Source organism: Heteronotia binoei, chromosome 7, assembly GCF_032191835.1.
Source record: "Heteronotia binoei isolate CCM8104 ecotype False Entrance Well chromosome 7, APGP_CSIRO_Hbin_v1, whole genome shotgun sequence".
Lineage (NCBI taxonomy): Eukaryota > Metazoa > Chordata > Lepidosauria > Squamata > Gekkonidae > Heteronotia > Heteronotia binoei.
In genome coordinates this window covers 17,755,793-17,775,416 of record NC_083229.1, presented here as the reverse complement: position 1 = coordinate 17,775,416, position 19,624 = coordinate 17,755,793, and the positions used below count along the sequence as shown (strand labels likewise).

The 19,624-nt window shown below is 45.6% G+C and overlaps 1 protein-coding gene across 1 annotated transcript in view; it reads left to right on the top strand.

Annotated features, from left to right (window-relative positions):
• The window catches only part of TG (thyroglobulin), a 234,104-nt gene that overhangs the window by 120,776 nt on the left and 93,704 nt on the right, over positions 1-19,624 (top strand). Inside the window, exons 37-40 of the mRNA XM_060243108.1 lie at positions 808-864; positions 13,544-13,675; positions 16,316-16,480; positions 16,605-16,827. Of these exons, the coding sequence (XP_060099091.1) occupies positions 808-864; positions 13,544-13,675; positions 16,316-16,480; positions 16,605-16,827 (577 nt within the window). The remainder of the gene's footprint in view (positions 1-807; positions 865-13,543; positions 13,676-16,315; positions 16,481-16,604; positions 16,828-19,624) is intronic.

The following is a 19,624-nucleotide window of genomic DNA, read 5'->3' as shown; positions in this document are numbered from 1 at the left end:
GAGGTCACAGTAGGCCCTGTAGTAAGCTCTTGGAGGATTGGCTACATCGGGGTGTGTGTGTGTGTAGCCTAATATGCAAAGGAGCTCCTGCTACAAAAAAAACCCCTGGACAACAGATGGCTGCCAGTACAGCTGCCAAAAGATAGGGTCTGGAAGAGTACAGATTTCCAGCCTGTGAGTTGCAGACCACTGTGCATAGAATTGGCAGTGCTACAGAAAGCTACCATAAGAACATAAGAGAAGCCGTGTTGGATCAGGGCAATGGCCCATCCAGTCCAACACTCTGTGTCACACAGTGGCAAAAAAAATCAAGTGCCATCAGGAGGTCCATCAGTGGGGCCCCTCCCAAGCAACAAGAATACAGAGCATCACTTGCCCCAGACAGAGAGTTCCAACAATACACTGTGGCTAATAGCCACTGATGGACCTCTGCTCCATATTTTTATCCAATCCCCTCTTGAAGCTGGCTGTGCTTGTAGCCGCCACCACCTCCTGTAAGAGGATATAGCTCCAGACGGTACTATCAAGGCACAAGTTGAGTCAGGAGCTTCTATACATAATTTCCATCTCTAAAGCAGTTCTTCCACATCCATGGGCTTTTATGATGGCATGGAGCTCCATCATAGCACTCTGGGCTGGCCTGCCCCATTCTGACAAATGAATAAATAAATGTGAGGCTTTTTATGTATAACTGATTGTGGGATGGAAGAATCTTGTCACACTCCATCCATTTATAAGCCCATTGGACTGTTTTGCAAATGGCTGTCTTTTTAAAACATGTTCTGTTGATATGTTTTCCCCCAACAGCTGATGTCCCTGATGCATGCCCACCTGTACATCTATCCCGAAGAGGAGACGGAGATGGTAAGGAAACGAAATTCAGAGGTGACGCAATATGGAATTTCTGGTTTTGCACTTTTGTCGACCATCCGTTTTCTTTTGAACCTGAGAAGCCCTTCTCAAAGTCTTTCATAATATTTCAACAAAAGTTCTCTCTCTCTCTCTCTCACACACACACCCACACACACGGCTTGTGTGCATGGTGTCTACTTATGGTTGGATCAATGGCTTGGTATACCTAGTTGATTGCTTTGGGTGCCAGAGTTAGAGGGGAACCTGTACTGTATGGAGGAATTGCTGCCTTATACTTGAGAGCCAGTTTGGTGTGTCGGTTAAGAGCAGTGAACTCTGATCTGGAGAACTGGGTTTGATCCCCCACTCTTCCTCCACGTGCAGCAGCTGGGTGACCTTGGGTCAGTCACAGTTCTCAGAGCTCCCTCAGCCCCACCTAACTCATGGGGAGCGGAAAGGAAGCCACTATTGAGATTAAGTGAAGGGTGGGGTATAAATACAACCTCCTCCTCCTGCTGACTTTTGGCCTATCTACCCTGGTGTTGTCAAAAATATGGAGGGAAAAAAAAAGGTCCTGTCCCACTGATAGACTTTTAAACAGAGGCTAGATGGCTATCTGACAGCAATGAAGATCCTGTGAATTTAGGTGGAGGTATTTGTGAATTGTGCTGGAGAAGACTCTTGAGAGTCCCTTGGACTGCAAGAAGATCAAATCAGCCAGTCCTAAGGGAAATCAACCCAGACTGTTCCCTGGAAGGTCAGATGCTGAAGCTGAAGCTCAAATACATTCGCCACCAAATGAGAAGGGAGCACTCAGTGGAGAAGACTCTTGAGAGTCCCTTGGACTGCAAGAAGATCCAATCCGTCAGTCCTAAGGGAAATCAACCCAGACTGTTCCCTGGAAGGTCAGATGCTGAAGCTGAAGCTCAAATACTTTGGCCACCCAATGAGAAGGGAGCACTCAGTGGAGAAGACTCTTGAGATTCCCTTGGACTGCAAGAAGATCAAATCAGCCAGTCCTAAGGGAAATCAACCCAGACTGTTCCCTGGAAGGTCAGATGCTGAAGCTGAAGCTGAAATACTTTGGCCACCCAATGAGAAGGGAGCACTCCCTGGAGAAAATCCTGATGCTGGGAAAGACAGAAGGCAAAAGAAGAAGGGGACAGCAACAGATGAGATGGCTGGACAGCGTTACTGATGTAACAAACACGAATTTAAGCAGACTTCAGAGGATGGTGGAAGACAGGAGGGCCTGGCGTGACTTTGTCCACGGGGTTGCAAAGAGTAGGATTCGACTGTGCGACTGAGCAACAACAAAATTTGTGAGTTTCCTGCATTGTGCAGGGGGTTGGACTAGATGACCCTGGAGCTCCCTTCCAACTCTCTGATTCTATGATTCAAGATAACCAAAGGTACAAACATGCCCTCAAGCCCTGTCAGCTTGGGTCCCTTCAGGAAAGCCTCGTGAAACCAATTCAGCTCTGCCTTTTCAGGGAGGGCGTTCAACATTGGCCATGGAAACACAGAACCTTAGAACATTGTCCGACACACTTGTAACTGCTCATACCAAAGAGCTGAGGTTGAGCCCTATTTATAAGTAGCCTATTTTAAAATCTAGGTAAACATCTGGCGCGCTTGCCTCCCGCTGTGCCCGGTGCCCCATGCTGACACCATCAAAAGAAAGTCGCGGGCTTCCATTTTGCGTCCGACAGCTCCTGCGTGCCATGAAATAACAGCTTTGTGTGCATGGCAAAGTAGTAATCCCAGAGGAGAGATTATAGTTATTATATCGAGGAGGGGCTGGGGAGGGTGGGTGGGAGAGCAGCACCAGCGGCCGCATTCCTCTCCAGCGAGGCTGGCAAAAACATGCAAGCTGAACACATGTTTGAAATAAACTTGATGCATCACATGTCGTTCCCCAAATCCTTGACGGCTGGCAGGGCGGCAGCGGGGCAGATGTTTGTCTGCTGGATGTGCAGAAGGGCACAGATCCGGTCAACGTCCCACCTCCGTCCATTTGTTTCTTTTCTGGGAGAGTTTTGCAAACCGCGCCCCCCCCCCAATCAATGCCCCTCCTCAAGTTTCTTTTCAAAGCTAGAGGAGTTTGGGCAGCAGAATTTCGTCAGCTTATTAGTGCATTAACTGTGCACCGTACCTGAGCCAGAAGCATCATGGAATCTTTTGAGTTGGAAGGGGCCATTTTGGCCATCTGGTCCAACTTCTTTCTCGGTCTGAGTCTCCCTGACAAGTGTTTATCCGGCTGCTACTTAAAGTCTGCCAGTGAAGGGGAGCTCACCATCTCCCTTTGTAGCTGATTCCACTGCTGAACTATTCTTAACTGTAATCTCCTCCCCAAATATCCAGGGAGAAAATAACAACAATAACAATATCCAGGGCTTTTTTAAAAAGAAAAAGCCCAGCAGGAACTCATTTGCATATTAGACCACACCCTCTGACATCACCATTGTTTAGTGCGGTGCTTTTTTGTAGAAAATGCCCAGCAGGAACTCATTTGCACATTAGGCCACACACCCCGACATCACCATTGTTTAGTGCGGTGCTTTTTTGTAGAGAATGCCCAGCAGAAACTCATATGCATATTAGACCACACCCCCTGACACCACCATCATTTAGTGCGGCACTTTTTTGTAGAAAATGCCCAGCAGGAACTCATTTGCATATTAGGCCACACCCCCTGACGTCACCATTTTTAGCACAGCGCTTTTTTTGTCAGAAATGCCCAGCAGGAACTTATTTTCATATTAGGCCACCCCCCTGACATCACCATTGTTTCACACAGGGCTTTTTTGGTAGAAAAAGCCCAGCAGGAGCTTATTTGCATATTAGGCCACATACCCCTAGCACCAAGCCAGCCGGAGCTGCATTCCTGTGTATTCCTGCTCAAAAAAAACCCTGATAATATCTTTCCACCTATAATTTAAACCCATTATTACACATCCTTTCTATCGGGATATTTGGTTAATAGTTTGCTCAGTCATAGAAATGTGATACTGAGCGCGATAAATAAATCTCTCAAGCAGTTACCTCTCACACGCAAAAAAGTAAAAACTTGCATTTATTCAAGTAGATCCAGTTCACATTCAGGTTGCGGTCGAAAAGAAGAGAAAGAAGCCTAATCCAAAACGTATTTTCCTGATCACAAATGGCCAGCTTGTCCAGCATCTTGTGCGTGTGGAGTATGAGGGCATTGTTTCTACATGAGAGACCCACACAGACAGGTGTCTCCACGGAAGGCCGTGTGAGGAGAGAGGGAGAGGACAAAGAGAGCAATAGGAGGGATCAGACGTCAGCTCTAAGACAAAGAGAGGCACCCTTAGAGTGATGTTGTTTCCCCCAAAGTCCAGACATGCTGAGTTGCTCATTTTGACATTTTCCTCTGTGGACAGTTCCCCGCCCTCCTCAAAGTGACGGCTTTTCAGATACTTAAAGAGAGAGTGCCTAACAGCTTTTTCTCAGTGTTTGACTCGGTCCCCACAAAGCCCTCACCGTGTAAACATGGGAGGCTTGAGGAAGCAGAGGAACACAAACAAAATGTAGCACATTCCTGCTGCACATTCACATTTTCTTTCCTCTGCGACTTATTGTTGGAACTCTCTTTCTGAGGCAGTGATGCTCTATATTCTTGGGAGGGGCAACAGTGGGAGGGCTTCTAGTATCTTGGCCCCACTGAGGGACCTCCTGATGGCACCTGGTTTTTTTGGCCACTGTGTGACACAGAGTGCTGGACTGGATGGGCCATTGGCCTGATCCAACATGGCTTCTCTTAGGTTCTTATGTGACACAGAGTGCTGGACTGGATGGGCCATTGGCCTGATCCAACATGGCTTCTCTTAGGTTCTTATGTGACACAGAGTGCTGGACTGGATGGGCCATTGGCCTGATCCAACATGGCTGTTCTTACGTTCCCCTAGATGACAGACTTCTAATTTAGCTTCCACTCATTTCCGAGTTTTGAGTCCAGGAAGATTCACATAGAGAAGTCCAACAACTGTTTCCCTCTATTTCTGACAATATCCATGACAAGCCACTTGAGCTTGGAGGTGATGATTAAGTCTCCAACCAGAAATGGTCCTGAGAAGTTATCGTGGTCTTGCAACTAGGGTTGCCAGCTCACCAGTGGGGATGGGGGATGCTGTGCCTGCAGTTGGCTTTTCTTTCCACTTCTCAGAGGTGCGGAAACAGAAATAAAAAAAAAAATGGCAATCAAGCAATGGTGTGACATCACTTTTGAGAAAACCTGGAAGTGATGCTGGTTCTCTCTAGGAATTGGTCAGAAACTTTATGGTTTTACCATTGAGTTTCAACCAATTCCTAGAGAGGTGTGCCATTACTTCTAGGAAATACTATGCTTTAGCCTCTTCCCCTACGTCCCTGGCCCTCTAGTCTCCTGCTAGCTTGCTAGGTCAGATTTATTTTAATTTTTCTGGGCTTTCCGAAGGACATCTCTTAGGGGAGGGGAACCTCCTTTGAAATACTTTATATTTTGGAATGACTGGAATGCTTTTTAATTTAAGGTTTTACTCACTCTAAATGTGTAGAGTGAAAATGATTTTGCAAGCTGAACAACAGTATTAAATGATGGTTCCTAGGTAATGGACATATTTTTTAAGGGTATGTCTACATATGAATAATTTTGCCAACAGTTAACATGCTATAATCTGTTGGATGACTGTACATTACTAAAAAAAGATGATAATGCATAATTAAGTTCAGCACTTTGTTGTAAAGTTAAATTTGGTAACCAAATCCTATTGTGACTGTCTCAGACCGAAACTATTCTAATTGTACTTTTTTTTTGTGTTCAGTACACAATTATTCCATTTTGTCTATTTTCAGCTTCTGTTCTTTCTGCTCCCTCTCAGATGGCAAAAACTAAGTTACATTTGCTAAGGTAAATTAGCAAATTCTGCAGTTTGCAATCCCTTCCCTCTCAAATATTGAGTATATTTTCAGTTTTATCAAAGATTTCAGGTTTTCACGGCTGGCATCATCATTAGGGTTTGTAGAATCTTTCGGGCTCAAGTGCCATGTTCTACTGGAGAAAGTTTTTCTTCCAGACGTTTCGTTCTCAGCTGCGGAGAACATCCTCAGTGGCGTTGCAGCTGGAGCAGGCGCTCTGACCTTCTTGGCTGCTGTGCATTGAGTGAGGCCAGGGCTGCTGGAGAGCTGCTATTTCTAGGCTGGAGGGGGTGTGGTGAGAGGGCAATTGGTTTGTGAATGTGCCCATTGTTTGGTGGGGCTTCCTGGAAGGGTGGTGATAAGGAAACTGGCTGTGGAATGTGACCATTGTTCTGTGTTGATTGCTGGGAGGGTTCGGAAGGGATGTGAAGATAAGGAAGATGGTTGTTGACTGTGCTGATTGTTCTCTGGAATGTGCTGGTTGTTCTGTGACCTTCTGCAATTTGTAGTCTGTAGGGCGTTTTGCAGAGCTGGATACCAAACTGCACCTTTTGAATGCCTTCCTTCATTGGCAATAATAAAGGATAGGGGCACCTTCTTTTGGGGCTCATAGAATTGGACCCCCTGGTCCAATCTTTTTGAAATTCAGAGGGTGTTTTGAGGAGAGGCACCAGATACTATGCTACAAATTGAGTGCCTCTACCTCAAAAAACAGTCTGCTCAGAGCCCCAGACACCCACAGATCAATTCTCTGTTATACCCTATGGCAGGGGTGGCCAGTGGTAGCTCTCCAGATGTTTTTGCCTACAACACCCATCAGCCCCAGCCATTGGCCATGCTGACTGGGGCTGATGGGAATTGTAGGCAAAAAATATCTGGAGAGCTACCGTTGGCCACCCCTGCCCTATGGGAATCAGTCCCCAAAGGGAACAATTGAGTGCCTAGCAGACATTCCCCGTCCCCCTGGTTTTTGATGGCCCTGAAATGGGGGAGGGACTCCAAACTGGGAGATCCCCTGCCCCCACCTGGGGATTGGCAACCTTGCATCAGATCTTAGAAGCCAAACAGGGTCAGCTTTGGTCACTACTTGGATGGAAGAGCACCGAGGAAGACTAAGGTTGCTTTATGGTGGAAGGCAATGACAAACTACCTCTGTTCCTGTCAGAGCCAGTTTGGTGTAGTGGTTAAGTGTGCGGAAGAACCGGATTTGATTCCCCACTCCTCCACTTGCACCTGCTAGCATGGCCTTGGGTCAGCCATAACTCTGGCAGAGGTTGTCCTTGAAAGGGCAGCTGCTGTGAGAGTCCTCTCAGCCTCACCCACCTCACAGGGTGTTGGTTGTTGGAGAGGAAGGGAATGGAGATTGTAGGCCGCTCTGAGTCTCTGTTCTTGAAAGGGCAGCTGCTGTGAAAGTCCTCTCAGCCTCAACCACATCACAGGGTGTCTGTTGTGGGGGAGGAAGGTAAAGGAGATTGTGAGCTGCTCTGAGACTCTTTGGAGTGGAGGGCAGGATATAAATCCAATATCATCTTCTTCTTCACGCCTTGTCACGCCTTGTCAACCCTATGATGGGGCCACCCATTGATGACAGCCAAACCCCTCCGAAAACAAAAATTAGGCTTTGTTTCAGTTGGGTTACATTTATAGTAACTGATAGTAATGTCAGTGACCGCGGGCAGGGCTCTGTTTGTTCAGAACGCTGTTTTCAAGGACTCTTTGCCAAAGCCAGTAATAGATCAAACCCTCACTGCCTCTTCCTCCCACATCTCAGTGAAAAGGACATCTGGAAACCAGCAACCATCCCCACGAGAGGCATGTAATTTTACAATAAAAGTTACAGAGCGAGTTGGATCCAGAGAGCTGTAATTATCCACTGAAAGTGGTTGCTGAAATCGGGTTAGGTTGGGCACAGGCTGAGTTGTACAGAAAATGGAAACTTCTCAGCAAGGTGGAGTTCTCCCCATCCCAGGGGTATTGCAGAAGTTTATTTGGTCTAGGACCTGCCTACCTGAGGGACCGTCTCTCCCCGCATGTTCCCCAGAGAGCACTGAGATCGGGATCTCAAAATCTTTTGGTTGTCCCCGGGCCAAAGGAGGCCCGCTTGAAGATCACAAGAGACCGGGCCTTCTCTGTAATGGCTCCATTTTGGTGGAACCAGCTGCCGGAGGAGGTAAGGGCCCTGCGGGATCTCACCCAATTCCGCAGGGCCTGTAAGACAGTCCTCTTCCGGCTGGCCCACAACTAACGGCCCTGTATACCGACTACTGAATGCTGTATATTGTATACTGAATTTTTATCTGAAGCTGAATAGAGTGTAGCTCCACGACTGCTGGCTGTTTTAATGATGTATAGTTATAACAAATGTTTGATTTTAATTATATATTGTGAAATGTTAATTTAAAGTGTAATTTTATACTTTTATGTTAGTTTTATATATGTTGTAAGCCGCCCTGAGCCACTCGGTGGGAAGGGCGGGATATAAATCCCAGATAAATAAAAATAAATAAATAAATAAATAAATTTGAAGTGGAGGTTTTATGTATTATGGCAATGAAGGCTATGACATAGATATACACACCTTTTCCACCAGGGGGAAATTTCCTGTAAAGATCTATGGTGTGGCCTCATTTGGAATACTGTGTACAGGTCTGATCACCATATCTTCAAAAGATTGCTTTAAGGAAATGTCCAATTGTTTATAGAACAGCCCTACCAGTTAAGTAAATAGCCCCGTAGCGCAGAGTGATAAAGCTGCAGTACTGCAGTCCTAAGCTCTGCTCACAACCTGAGTTCGATCTCAGTGGAAGCTGGGTTCAGGTAGCTGGCTCGAGGTTGACTCAGCCTTCCATCCTTCCGAGGTCGGTAAAAGGCATACCCAGCTTGCTGGGGGGGGGGGGAGGGAAAGTGCAGATGACTGGGGAAGGCAAACCACCCCGTAAAAAAGTCTGCTGTGAAAATGTTGTGAAAGCAACATCACCCCAGAGTTGGAAACGACTGGTGCTTGCACAGGGGACTACCTTTTTTTTTACCAGTTAAATAGTCCAGAACTATTTGATCACAAACACAATTCTTCATCAAGCTTAATCTTAAAAAGGGGGGAATTTCCTGTAAAGATCTATGGTGTGGTCTCATTTGGAATACTGTGTACAATTCTGATCACTGTATCTCCAAAAAAGTGCTTTAAGGAATTGTCCAATTGTTTATAGAACAGCCCTGCCAGTTGAATAGCCCAGAACTATCAGATCACAAACAACCACAATTCTTCATCAATCTTAATCTTAAAAAAAAAACCCTGTTCTACATAGAAAACAGACAAAGAAGATTTTAAAAACTGAAATATAACTGTCAGCTACAGTTGTCATTAGATCAAAACCAAAAGTGAACAACATTCGGATTTGCATTTGTTATCTCGTAAATAAAACGAATACACTAAATTTGCAAATGTGCTTATCTTCAATTAAACATTTAAATACTTGTAATATATGCCCTGAATAGTGGGGCACTGATTTCATTTGGCCACAGAAGGCATTGTTTTTGACACGACACACGTATTTCAATGCCAAAATCTGACAGTATAAAATCTTGACAAACTTGCCAGAAAAGTCTGATTCATCCTTTTCCAATAGGAGAAATCAATGAAATGTGTTGAGTAGGCAAAACGTAGGGGGCCAAAATCCATCGACAGATGGCAATAAAAATCCCACCAACTTTTCCCCTTAGGTTTGGTAGGTTGAAAAGTGAGCTTCCCTCTGCCGTACTTACTGGATGGCGCCTCTCTTGACTTGCAAAATGTAATCTTAATAAGTTTTGGTCTATGTAAAAGTTTGACTAGCAATTGTCAAAAAATAAATTGTCAAAAAACCCCAAACAAACCCTCTTTCTGTTTCAAGGAACCTCTACAACACTTTGCTAGAACAGACATAATTTTCACCCTTAGCAATTGTCATCTGAGGAATGTTGACTCAGATAAAATTACTCGGGATTAGCATGTCTGAGGTCTATTTTTTTAAAAAAACTCTGAATGGGGTGATGTTTTGGCACTCCAGAGGTTTCATGACCTGCCTGGAATCTTAAAACTGAGTCAGTAAAAATAGTTGTGAGTGGAAAATGATCCCAATGAAAATGCCTCTTTGAACCACTAAGGTAACCCAGACTTGTTGGTTTACAATGGAAGTCAGACACAACTTTTTTTCTTTCTTCCTCTTTAAAGAGCATAATTAGTCATTTTCATCTTTGTGTCTGGACCGAGGCACGCCACATCCCCTTTGTCGGAAGTCCGCAATCAACCGTGCAGATGGTAGAAAATTGATGTGTAATTATTGTTTGAGAAACCATGCAACTTAAATGTACGTTACCAAGAAGGTTCCTTTTATTGTTTTCAAGGGAAAAGGTTAAGTATAAACTGGTGTTCCCTTTTTTTTTTTTTAACGAAGCAGAGGTCCTCAAAAGTTTAAATTTGAAATAAAATTGTGCAAATGTTCGGTGATCATTTATACTGTCTGTCAAGCGCCGATATTTCTCAATAACCAAGTCCTTTGTTTTAAATCCAAAGTAGGTTTATTGTTAGAAACTCAGGAGCTGTACCAAGGACACAAGCCTTGGGAGTAATGGGGTACAAACAATTGCACAGTTGCTATATAGGGTATCATCAAAGGTTACACTACAGATGCATACTTGAGTCACGGGTTCAAAGGTTACTAAGCAACTATCTATTTTATTACTAAGGAATTTTAGGCTATTGGAAACATCAAACCTTCTCACACTTCTTTGGGGAGAGATAAGGACTATCTGTGTGAAACCCTGGGAGAGGCGATGTGAAGGTACTAATGGCCAGTCTGTAACATAAACATCTCAGGGCCAGATGGTTAACTACTTGCCTGCTGGCTGTAAATAAGGGGGGAGAAATGGAGAGCTGATGACCTGCTCTCTACATAGCAAAATGCAGTCCAGAAATGAGCACGCTTGACACTGTCTCTGGCCCACTGAAGATTACTGAATTAGCATTAGCATTTCTGGGCATAGATTTTATTTTTTAATGTATTTTGCGAATTTATTGTCCGCCCTTTCCCATTAAGGGGTAGGGGCGGATTACAACGCAATAGGACAGTTAAAATCTAACAATGAACGGTTAAAAATTAAACAGTTAAAACTATTAAATAAAAATGAAATAAGGCAGCGTCGGTGGTATGAACATAATTCACAGATAGAGACACAGGAATCATAGGTGTCTTGGATGTCAGTTATCAACTGTGTCGGCCCGGTCCCTGGTTATCAGGATGGTAGTCAGTTAAGGGAGGCCAGTTAGATGGTATGAGGACGCCTGCCGTCTCAGCCAAAAGCCTGGTGGAACAACTCTGTTTTGCAGGCCCTCTGGAATTGTAGTAAATTCGGTGGGGCCCGAATCTCCTTGGGGAGCTGATTCCACCAGGTTGGGACGTCATTTGGGCCAGGGATAGTCAGACGTCACCAGACGTCATTTGGGCCAGGGATAGTCAGACGTCACCAGACGTCATTTGGGCCAGGGATAGTCAGATGTCGCCAGACGCCATTTGGGCCAGGGATAGTCAGAAGATGTTGGTTGGCCGATTGTAGTAGCCTCTGGGGCTCGTATGGGCTCGTGGATGGCCATTTGACAGCAATGCTGATTCTTTGAACGTAGGCAGAGAGGGAGGGCAGAAATGGATGCACCAGTACTTGTCTCTCTTGGCCCTTTCTCACATGCCCAGGGTTATGCCGATTACCACTTTGGGATCTGGAAGCAATTTTCCTCTAGGCCAGATTGGCCCAGAGATCCTGGAGGTTTTTTGCTTTCCTCTGGGCATAGATGTCGCTGGGGGAGTGGATTTGGCGGGGGGGGGGGGGCAGAAGGTAGCTGTGATTTTCCTGCATTGCACAGGGGGTTGGATGAGATGGCCTTTGAGGTCCGTTCCAGCCCTTTGTTATATTTTAAACAATGCATTAATCATTAAAAACGAGAGGTTATCCTGAATTTCTCATCCCTGCTGCTTCAACCTGAAAATCCCTATTTTGATTTCACGTCTTTCTTGTGCAAATTAAACTTGAGATTTGTGGCTTCCATTCCATTTTCTGTTTCTCTCTCTGATTCCCACCCACCCACTGTCTAAAATGTATGCATTTTGCAGTACGGTGTATGTGTTTTTCGGTATGGTGTGTCAATAATTCAGCATTATTCATATTGTTGCATATGCCCAGGATTATGCTAGAGAGCCAGTTTGGTGTAGTGGTTAAGTGTGCAAACTCTTATCTGGGAGAACCAGATTTGATTCCCCACTCCTCCGCTTGCAGCTGCTGGAATGGCCTTGGGTCAGCCATAACTCTCATAGGAATTGTCCTTGAAAGGGCAGCTGCTGGGAGAGCTCTCTTAGCCCCACCCACCTCACAGGATGTCTGTTGTGGGGGAAGGAGATAAAGGAGATTGTAAGCCACTCTAAGTCTCTGATTCAGAGAGAAGGGTGGGGTATAAATCTGCAGTCATCTTATTCATATTCATATTGTTATTCGGTGAGGAGGCTGGGATATAAATAATTTTATTATTATTATTATCATCATCATCATCATCATCATCATTCATATTGATATTATTATTCATATTGTTGCATATGCCCAGGATTATGCCAATCCAGGGGTGGTGCTGGGTTTTTTGCCCCCCCAGGTTGCCCCTGCTCTTGTGCCCCCATCCGTGCCCCCCATGGGGATTGGAGCAAGGTCACTCTGCCTCTTTCACTCACCCAGGTCCTGGGCTGGTGAAAGGGGTGGCGAGGCTGCTCTGCCTTGCTCCGAGGCTGCCTCCCCTGTAGGAGGAGAGCACACACTGGCATGCCGTCCCGCCACTCTCGGCCTCCTGAGCCAGTGACCTGGGAAGCTGAGAGCAGCAGAGCGGTGGGAGGCGTCACCTGAAGGCACCCTGTAGGTGAGGTGGCTCCAAAGGTGGCTGTCTATACCTCGCCTACTCCTATGCACCGGCCATGTGCTGATCCCCACTTTGGGGTCAAGAAGGAATTTTCCTCCAGGCCAAATTGGCCTTTCTCTGAACCTAGAGCAGGGGTCACTGGGGCGGTGGAAGGGAGCGATGAATTTCCTGCATTGTGCAGGGGGTTGGACCAGATGATTCTTGGGATTCCTTCCTGCTCTGTGTTTCAATTTAACACCCATGGTGAGAAAATTCAACCCAGAGTATGGGATCAGTATACACCTTATGAAGTCCCAGGATGCTGGTTGATTGTTTTGCACTTTGCCCATGTTGTAGCTTCCCCCCCCCCCCCAACTGGTATTTTGCCGATCACCCTGATCTGGGGCAGCACCGCTTCAGAGGTGGGTCAAACTGCCGCCCCGGGTCAAAATGTGCGGAAACCAACATCTGCCCTGGGGGAAACACAGTGTCGGAGCCGGAGCAAAGGCTAATGCGGAATCAGCCCAACTCTCCCAGTCCTTATTTTTTCCATTTTCTTTTCCTCTATTGGGTTTTGGTTTACCATGACATTTATAAACTGCTGGTTTCAATAAGTTTTAAGTGTGGTAGGGTTTGCGGTGATTTATGTTATTATTATTATTTTATGTTATTATTCTTTCTTTAAAGAGGTTGCCTCAAGAATGAATAATTTATGTGATAGAGTAAAAACGGGGTCATGCGTCAGAACCCTTCAGAATCTAAAGTCTGAGTTGTGATAAACGAATTCTGCTGTATTGTTCAGGGAAACACCAGTTATGGCCCTCTTGAATTTTGTTCTTCTCTGTTTTCGTTTCTTAGTAGCTTTGGACAAGTGGCAACGTGTAGAGAAGTCTTCAATTCTCACCGATCCCTCCATTTCACAATTCGATATTTTGCACCTCAGCAGAGAAGCTTTCAGTGATTTTGCTTCCGCCCGAGACCTTTGCCTGTCAGGTGAGAGAGTCCATTTTGTTGAACAAAAGTTATCTTCCCTCCCACTTACTTAGACCCAGGGGCACCAGAAGGAACCAGACGGGGTTTGTATAAAGGGGGACACCGAGGAATATTTTTGGTATAAAATGATGAAACTGAGACTGTTGCACTTTGGCCTCATTATGAGAAGATGAGAATCACTGGAAAAAGACAATAATGCTAGGAGAAGTGGAAGGCAGCAGAAAAAGAGGAAGACCCAACCAGAGATGGATTGGCTCAACTGAGGAAGCCCTCAGTTTGCAAGACCTGAGCAAGGCTGTTAACGATTGGATGTTTTGGAGGTCAGTAGTTCATCCGGTAGAGGCAGGCAATGGCGAACCACCTCTGAAGGTCTCTTGCCTTGAAAATCTGATGGGGTCATCCTAAATTCACGGCGATTTGATAGAACTTTCCACGACCAATTCATTGGGTGGCCGTACATTGGAAGCAACTTGAGGGCACATAATGCACACATAAGGTTGCCAATTCTGCATTCAGAAATACCTGAAATTTGAGGGTAAAGACCGGGAGAGTGGGATTTAGGGAGGGGGAGTTCTTGGCAGGGTATAATGCTGTTCAGTATAGCCAAGAATCTCTTGTGGCAGTGAATTCCACGTAATGAATGAATGAATGAATGAATTTATAACAGTCATTGACCAGCAAACAATTCATAAAAGTCCAGTTGAATTCCATGTGTTAATTACTCTGTCCTTGATAGACCAAGAGTCTGATAAGGATTGTGGTAGTTGGAGGTCTCGCACTATTACAACTGATTCCCAATCAACAGAGATCAGTTCACCAGGAGAAAATAGCTTCTTTGGATGGTAGACTCTATGGCATTATAGCCCAATGAAGTCCCTCCCCTCCCCAGCCCCACTTCCTTGGGCTACACCTCCCAAAAAATCCCTAGATATTTCTCTACTCTGATTTGGTGTAAAGGCAGCTTTGTGAGTTCATGAGGCAATAATATTGCAACATTTTTTAAAAATGAGTATTTTCCAAGCAATTCTTCATCATGAACAAAGAAGACATCAATCGCAGGGTGATCAAGGAGCTAGAGAAAGTGTGATACATTTTCTTCACTATTTTCATGATTTATTCTCAATGTCAGCACATGATGATTGTTTCCTCATTTTCTGGAACAAATGCATGGCTTACGACTGCCGCTATTCATAGCCTCCCTTAGTCTTGCAAGCTTTCCCTATGTATGAACAAAATTTCTTGCCTGCGTTGAGCGGAAGATGCCACTCTTCTGGTGAAACTGATAAAAGAAAAGAAAAGCTCCAGGTTGCTTTCTGTTTAAGATCGATTCCTGTCTTAAACACACCAGCAGTGCTATCCTAAGCAGAGATAGTGGTCAAATGCGCCTTCAAGTCACAGCTGAGGTGTAGCAACCCCATTGGTTTTTCAAGGCAAAAAATGTTCAGAGGTGGTTTGCCATTGAGCATATGAAGCTGCCTTATACTGAATCAGACCTAGGGTTGCCAAGTTCACTGCTTCCTGAAGTGAGGGACTTTCACGCGTGCAACGCGATGACATCACCCGGAAGTGACACCATTGCACTGGCCATGTCCCCCCATGGCTGCTCTTGACATTTCTGGAGAAAACTCTATGGTACCTATTGTACCATAGAGTTTTCCCTCCCAAATGGCTAGAGTGTCCAAGAAAACCATAGGGAAAACTGTGCGGGGATGTCGCTGTCGCGATGATGTCACTTCCAGGTGACGTCGTCATGCCAAAACAAAATCAGTGAGTATCATTATGCCCCTGTATAAATCGATGGTGCGGTCTCATTTGGAATACTGTGTACAATTCTGGTCACCGCACCTCAAACAAGATATTATAGCATTGGAAAAAGTGCAGTAAAGGGCAACTAGAATGATTAAAGGTTTGGAACACTTTCCCTATGAAGAAATGTTAAAACGCTTCGGGCTCTTTAGCTTGGAGAAACGTCAACTGCGGGGTGGCATGATAGAGGTTTACAAGATTATGCATGGGATGGAGAAAGCAGAGAAAGAAGTCCTTTTCTCCCTTTCTCACAATACAAGAACTCGTGGGCATTCAATTAAATTGCTGAGCAGTAGGGTTAGAACGGATAAAAGGAAGTACTTCTTCACCCAAAGGGTGATTAACATGTGGAATCCACTGCCACAGGACATGGTGGCGGCTACAAGCATAGCCAGCTTCAAGAGGAGTTTGGATAAAAATATGGAACAGAGTTCCATCAGTGGCTATTAGCCACAGCATATTATTGGAACTGTCTGGGGCAGTGTTGCTCTGTATTCTTGGTGCTTGCGGTGGGGTGGGGGCAAAGTGGAAGGGCTTCTAGCCCCATTGGTGGACCTCTTGATGGCACTTGGGTTTTTTGGCCACTGTGTGACACAGAGTGTTGGACTGGATGGGCCATTGGCCTGATCCAACATGGCTTCTCTTATGTTCTTATGTGACACAGAGTGTTGGACTGGATGGGCCATTGGCCTGATTCAACATGACTTCTCTTATGTTCTTAAAGGTACCACTGGACTCAAACTTTGTTTCATATAAAGCAGTTTCATGTGCTCCTGTGTTCTCCCACGTCCCCCGTCTTGCTAATTCTCAGTCCGTCTTTCCCTTTCCTCACAGTCTGTTCCGAAAACAAATCCTGCCTGGTGACTACGGTGGAAATACAGCGTTCAGCGGCACGGTGCATGTTCTACCCTGAAACCCAGAGCTGCAGATTTAGCCTGCAAGAGCACCACTGTCAGCTCTTGCTCAAAGAACCGGCTACATACATCTATCGTAGGCAAGGTTAGTATACGGTAGGAGCAGGGCTTTTTCGTTAGCAGGAACTCCTTTGCATATTAGGCTACATCAAGTTGATAAAGACAGCAACTTCTTTTCACTCTTTCCGTTCTCTGCTCATTCTGAACAGATGTGTTCCCACCCATCTCTGAAACGAGTGGTGCTGTGACTGTGAGCATTCCTTCACTTGGAGTGTTGTATGGGGCTTCTAAAGTCATCCAAGTAGGCTCCAATTGGAAGAGCATTCGGCAGTTCCTTGGAATTCCATATGCAGCACCTCCCTTGGGAGAGAACCGCTTCCGTCCACCACAGGTTTTCACTAGGGCGGAATCCTGGAATGCTACCATGACTCGGTAAGAAAATGCTAAGCCCCTTGGTGGCCGATAGCCTCTGGGTCACATAATCAGAACCGCTTCCTGGGAATAGACCCTCTAATCTAGCTATCTTGTTATTAGCAGTGGCCAGCTAGATCTCTGGAATATCTAAAACAGGGTTAAATTACTTACCTTTGGTTCCATGAGCTGATTACTTCCTTACTCACATCAGGGTTGATTCTATTGGACAGGATAAGACAGCAAATGTTCAGCATAACATTGCGAGTTACTTATTTTATTATGTTTGTTTTCTTTCATGGTTTTGATTTTTTTTTTTTTTTGTCATGGGTAGGGATAGGCACGAACTGCATCACTGTGGTTCGATTGGTTGCAGTTTGTGGCTGAACCATGAACTGAACCACGAACTGGTAAAATGGTTTGCGAACCAAACCTGTTCATATCGGTTCATCACCTCTGCTATTTGCTCCCCACTGCTTTTTGCCATTAAGCTGAACAGCAGAGCATTGAGGAGCAGAAAGCACAGTGAGGAGCAGAAAGCATAGTGAGGAGCAGAGGAGCACAGTGAGGAGCAGAAAGCACAGTGAGGAGCAGAAAGCACAGTGAGGAGCAGAGGAGCACAGTGAGCAGCAGAAAGCACAGTGAGGAGCAGAGGAGCACAGTGAGGAGCAGAAAGCACAGTGAGGAGCAGAGGAGCACAGTGAGGAGCAGAAAGCACAGTGAGGAGCAGAAAGCACAGTGAGGAGCAGAGGAGCACAGTGAGCAGCAGAAAGCACAGTGAGGAGCAGAGGAGCACAGTGAGGAGCAGAGGAGCACAGTGAGGAGCAGAAAGCACAGTGAGGAGCAGAGGAGCACAGTGAGGAGCAGAAAGCACAGTAAGGAGCAGAAAGCACAGTGAGGAGCAGAGGAGCACAGTGAGGTCTCTATGCAGAGGCAGACAATGGCAAAACCACACATGGACCTCTGCTCCATTATGCTTATCAAATCCAATCCCCTGTTGAAGCTATGGCAACCCCATATGGCAATTGCCTTGAAGACCTGATGGGATTGCCATAGCTTCAAGAGTGGATTGGGATGGATAAATATATGGAGCAGAGGTCCATGAGTGGCTATTAGCAACAAGGTATAGATGGAACGCTCTGTCTGGGGTCGGGATGCTCTATATTCTTGGTGCTTGAGGGGGGCAACAGTGGGAGGGCTTCTGGAGTTCTGGCCCCACTGGTGGACCTCCTGATGGTACCTGGGTTTTGGTCACTGTGTGGCACAGAGTGTTGGGCTGGATCGCCTGGATGGGCTATTGGCCTGATCCAACATGGCTTCTCTTATGTTTTAAGGTCTTTCATGATGCGATAGGGAGAGGACAGTAGATTCAGGATGAACAAAACAAAATGCTTCTTTATACAAGTGATTCAAATGTGGAATTCACCATTACTAGCCATGGTGACTGAGGGGAACCTCCCCATTTAGAGGCTGTCAACCTCTCAGTACCAGTTCTAGGAGACCACATTGGGGAAGCCCTTGGCCTCCATTTCCTGTTTGCTGGACCTCCTGAGGAATTGGTTGGCCACTGTTTGAATCAGGATACTAACCAAATGGACCACAAGTCTGATCCTGCAGGGCTCTTCTTATGTACAGTTTCTCTTTCTCCATGTTCATGCATTTGTAAGGAGGAGTAACTGCGGAAGAGCTAACATCTCCACGTTTCAGCTTCACTGTGACAACGGTTGTCGAAAGTACCCAAACAAATCACCCCTTTTGAACTTGACTTTTTCATAGGTACATGATAGGGTTATGCAAACATGTTGTTTCTCCAGTTTTCACTGCCTTGCTTTCTTTATACCATGTGGTTGTGTGGTTGAGGGCGCTTGGACTTCAGTGACCTCATTTCTCCTGCACCTGAGCATGCATGGTTGTAGGTGACTCAACCACATCAGCCGCACTGCTTCCACCACACGTTAAAAAAAGTTTTGTCACAAGAGATGCAACAACTTGTTTATCCAGGTGCACCATGACATACGGTTAAAGCACTCAAGATTTTAAAGCACAAGAGGCACCGGCCTCTTCTTTTTATCTCATTCTTGCACTTCAGAAAAATGTTATTTAGTTTCGGTCTGTGCAAATTCAAGGCGAGCAACAATCTTGTCTTAGCGAGCCAGTGTTCTATCTTTGATGTTATGGGCTCCACTCCAATCCATCTTTTTCAGGGGATAGTAAAGAACAGACCGAATCATAGAGTCACAGAGTTGGAAGGGGCCATAGAGGCCAACTAGCTCAACCCCCTGCTGAATGCAGGATCAGCCTTGAGCATCCCTGACAAGGGTTTGTCCAGCAGCTGCTTAAAGACAGCCAGGTAGGGGGAGCTCACCACCTCCCCAGGTAGCTGATCCCACTGTTGAACAACTCTTACTGTAAAGAAGTTCCCCTATTATCCAGCCGATACCTTCCTGCCTTAATTAAAACCTATTATTATGAGTCCTCTCCTCTGCTGCCCACAGGAACAACTCCCTGCCCTCCTCTAAGATAGAGCTTTGTTGTATACTAAACTTTCCCATATTTGGACAAGTGATTTAATATTGTGCATGTTATTCACAGGACTTCCTTTGTAGCAGGAACTCTTTTGCATATTAGGCCACACCTCCCAATATAGCCAATCCTTCTGGAGCTTATAGTAGGCCCTGTACAAAAAGGCCCTGTAAGCTCTTGGAGGATTGGCTCTATCAGAGGGGTGCAGCCTAATATGCAAAGGAGTCCCTGCTACAAAAATAGCCCTGGTTGTTCATGTCATCAAGTCACTTCTGACGTAAGGGTGACCTATGAA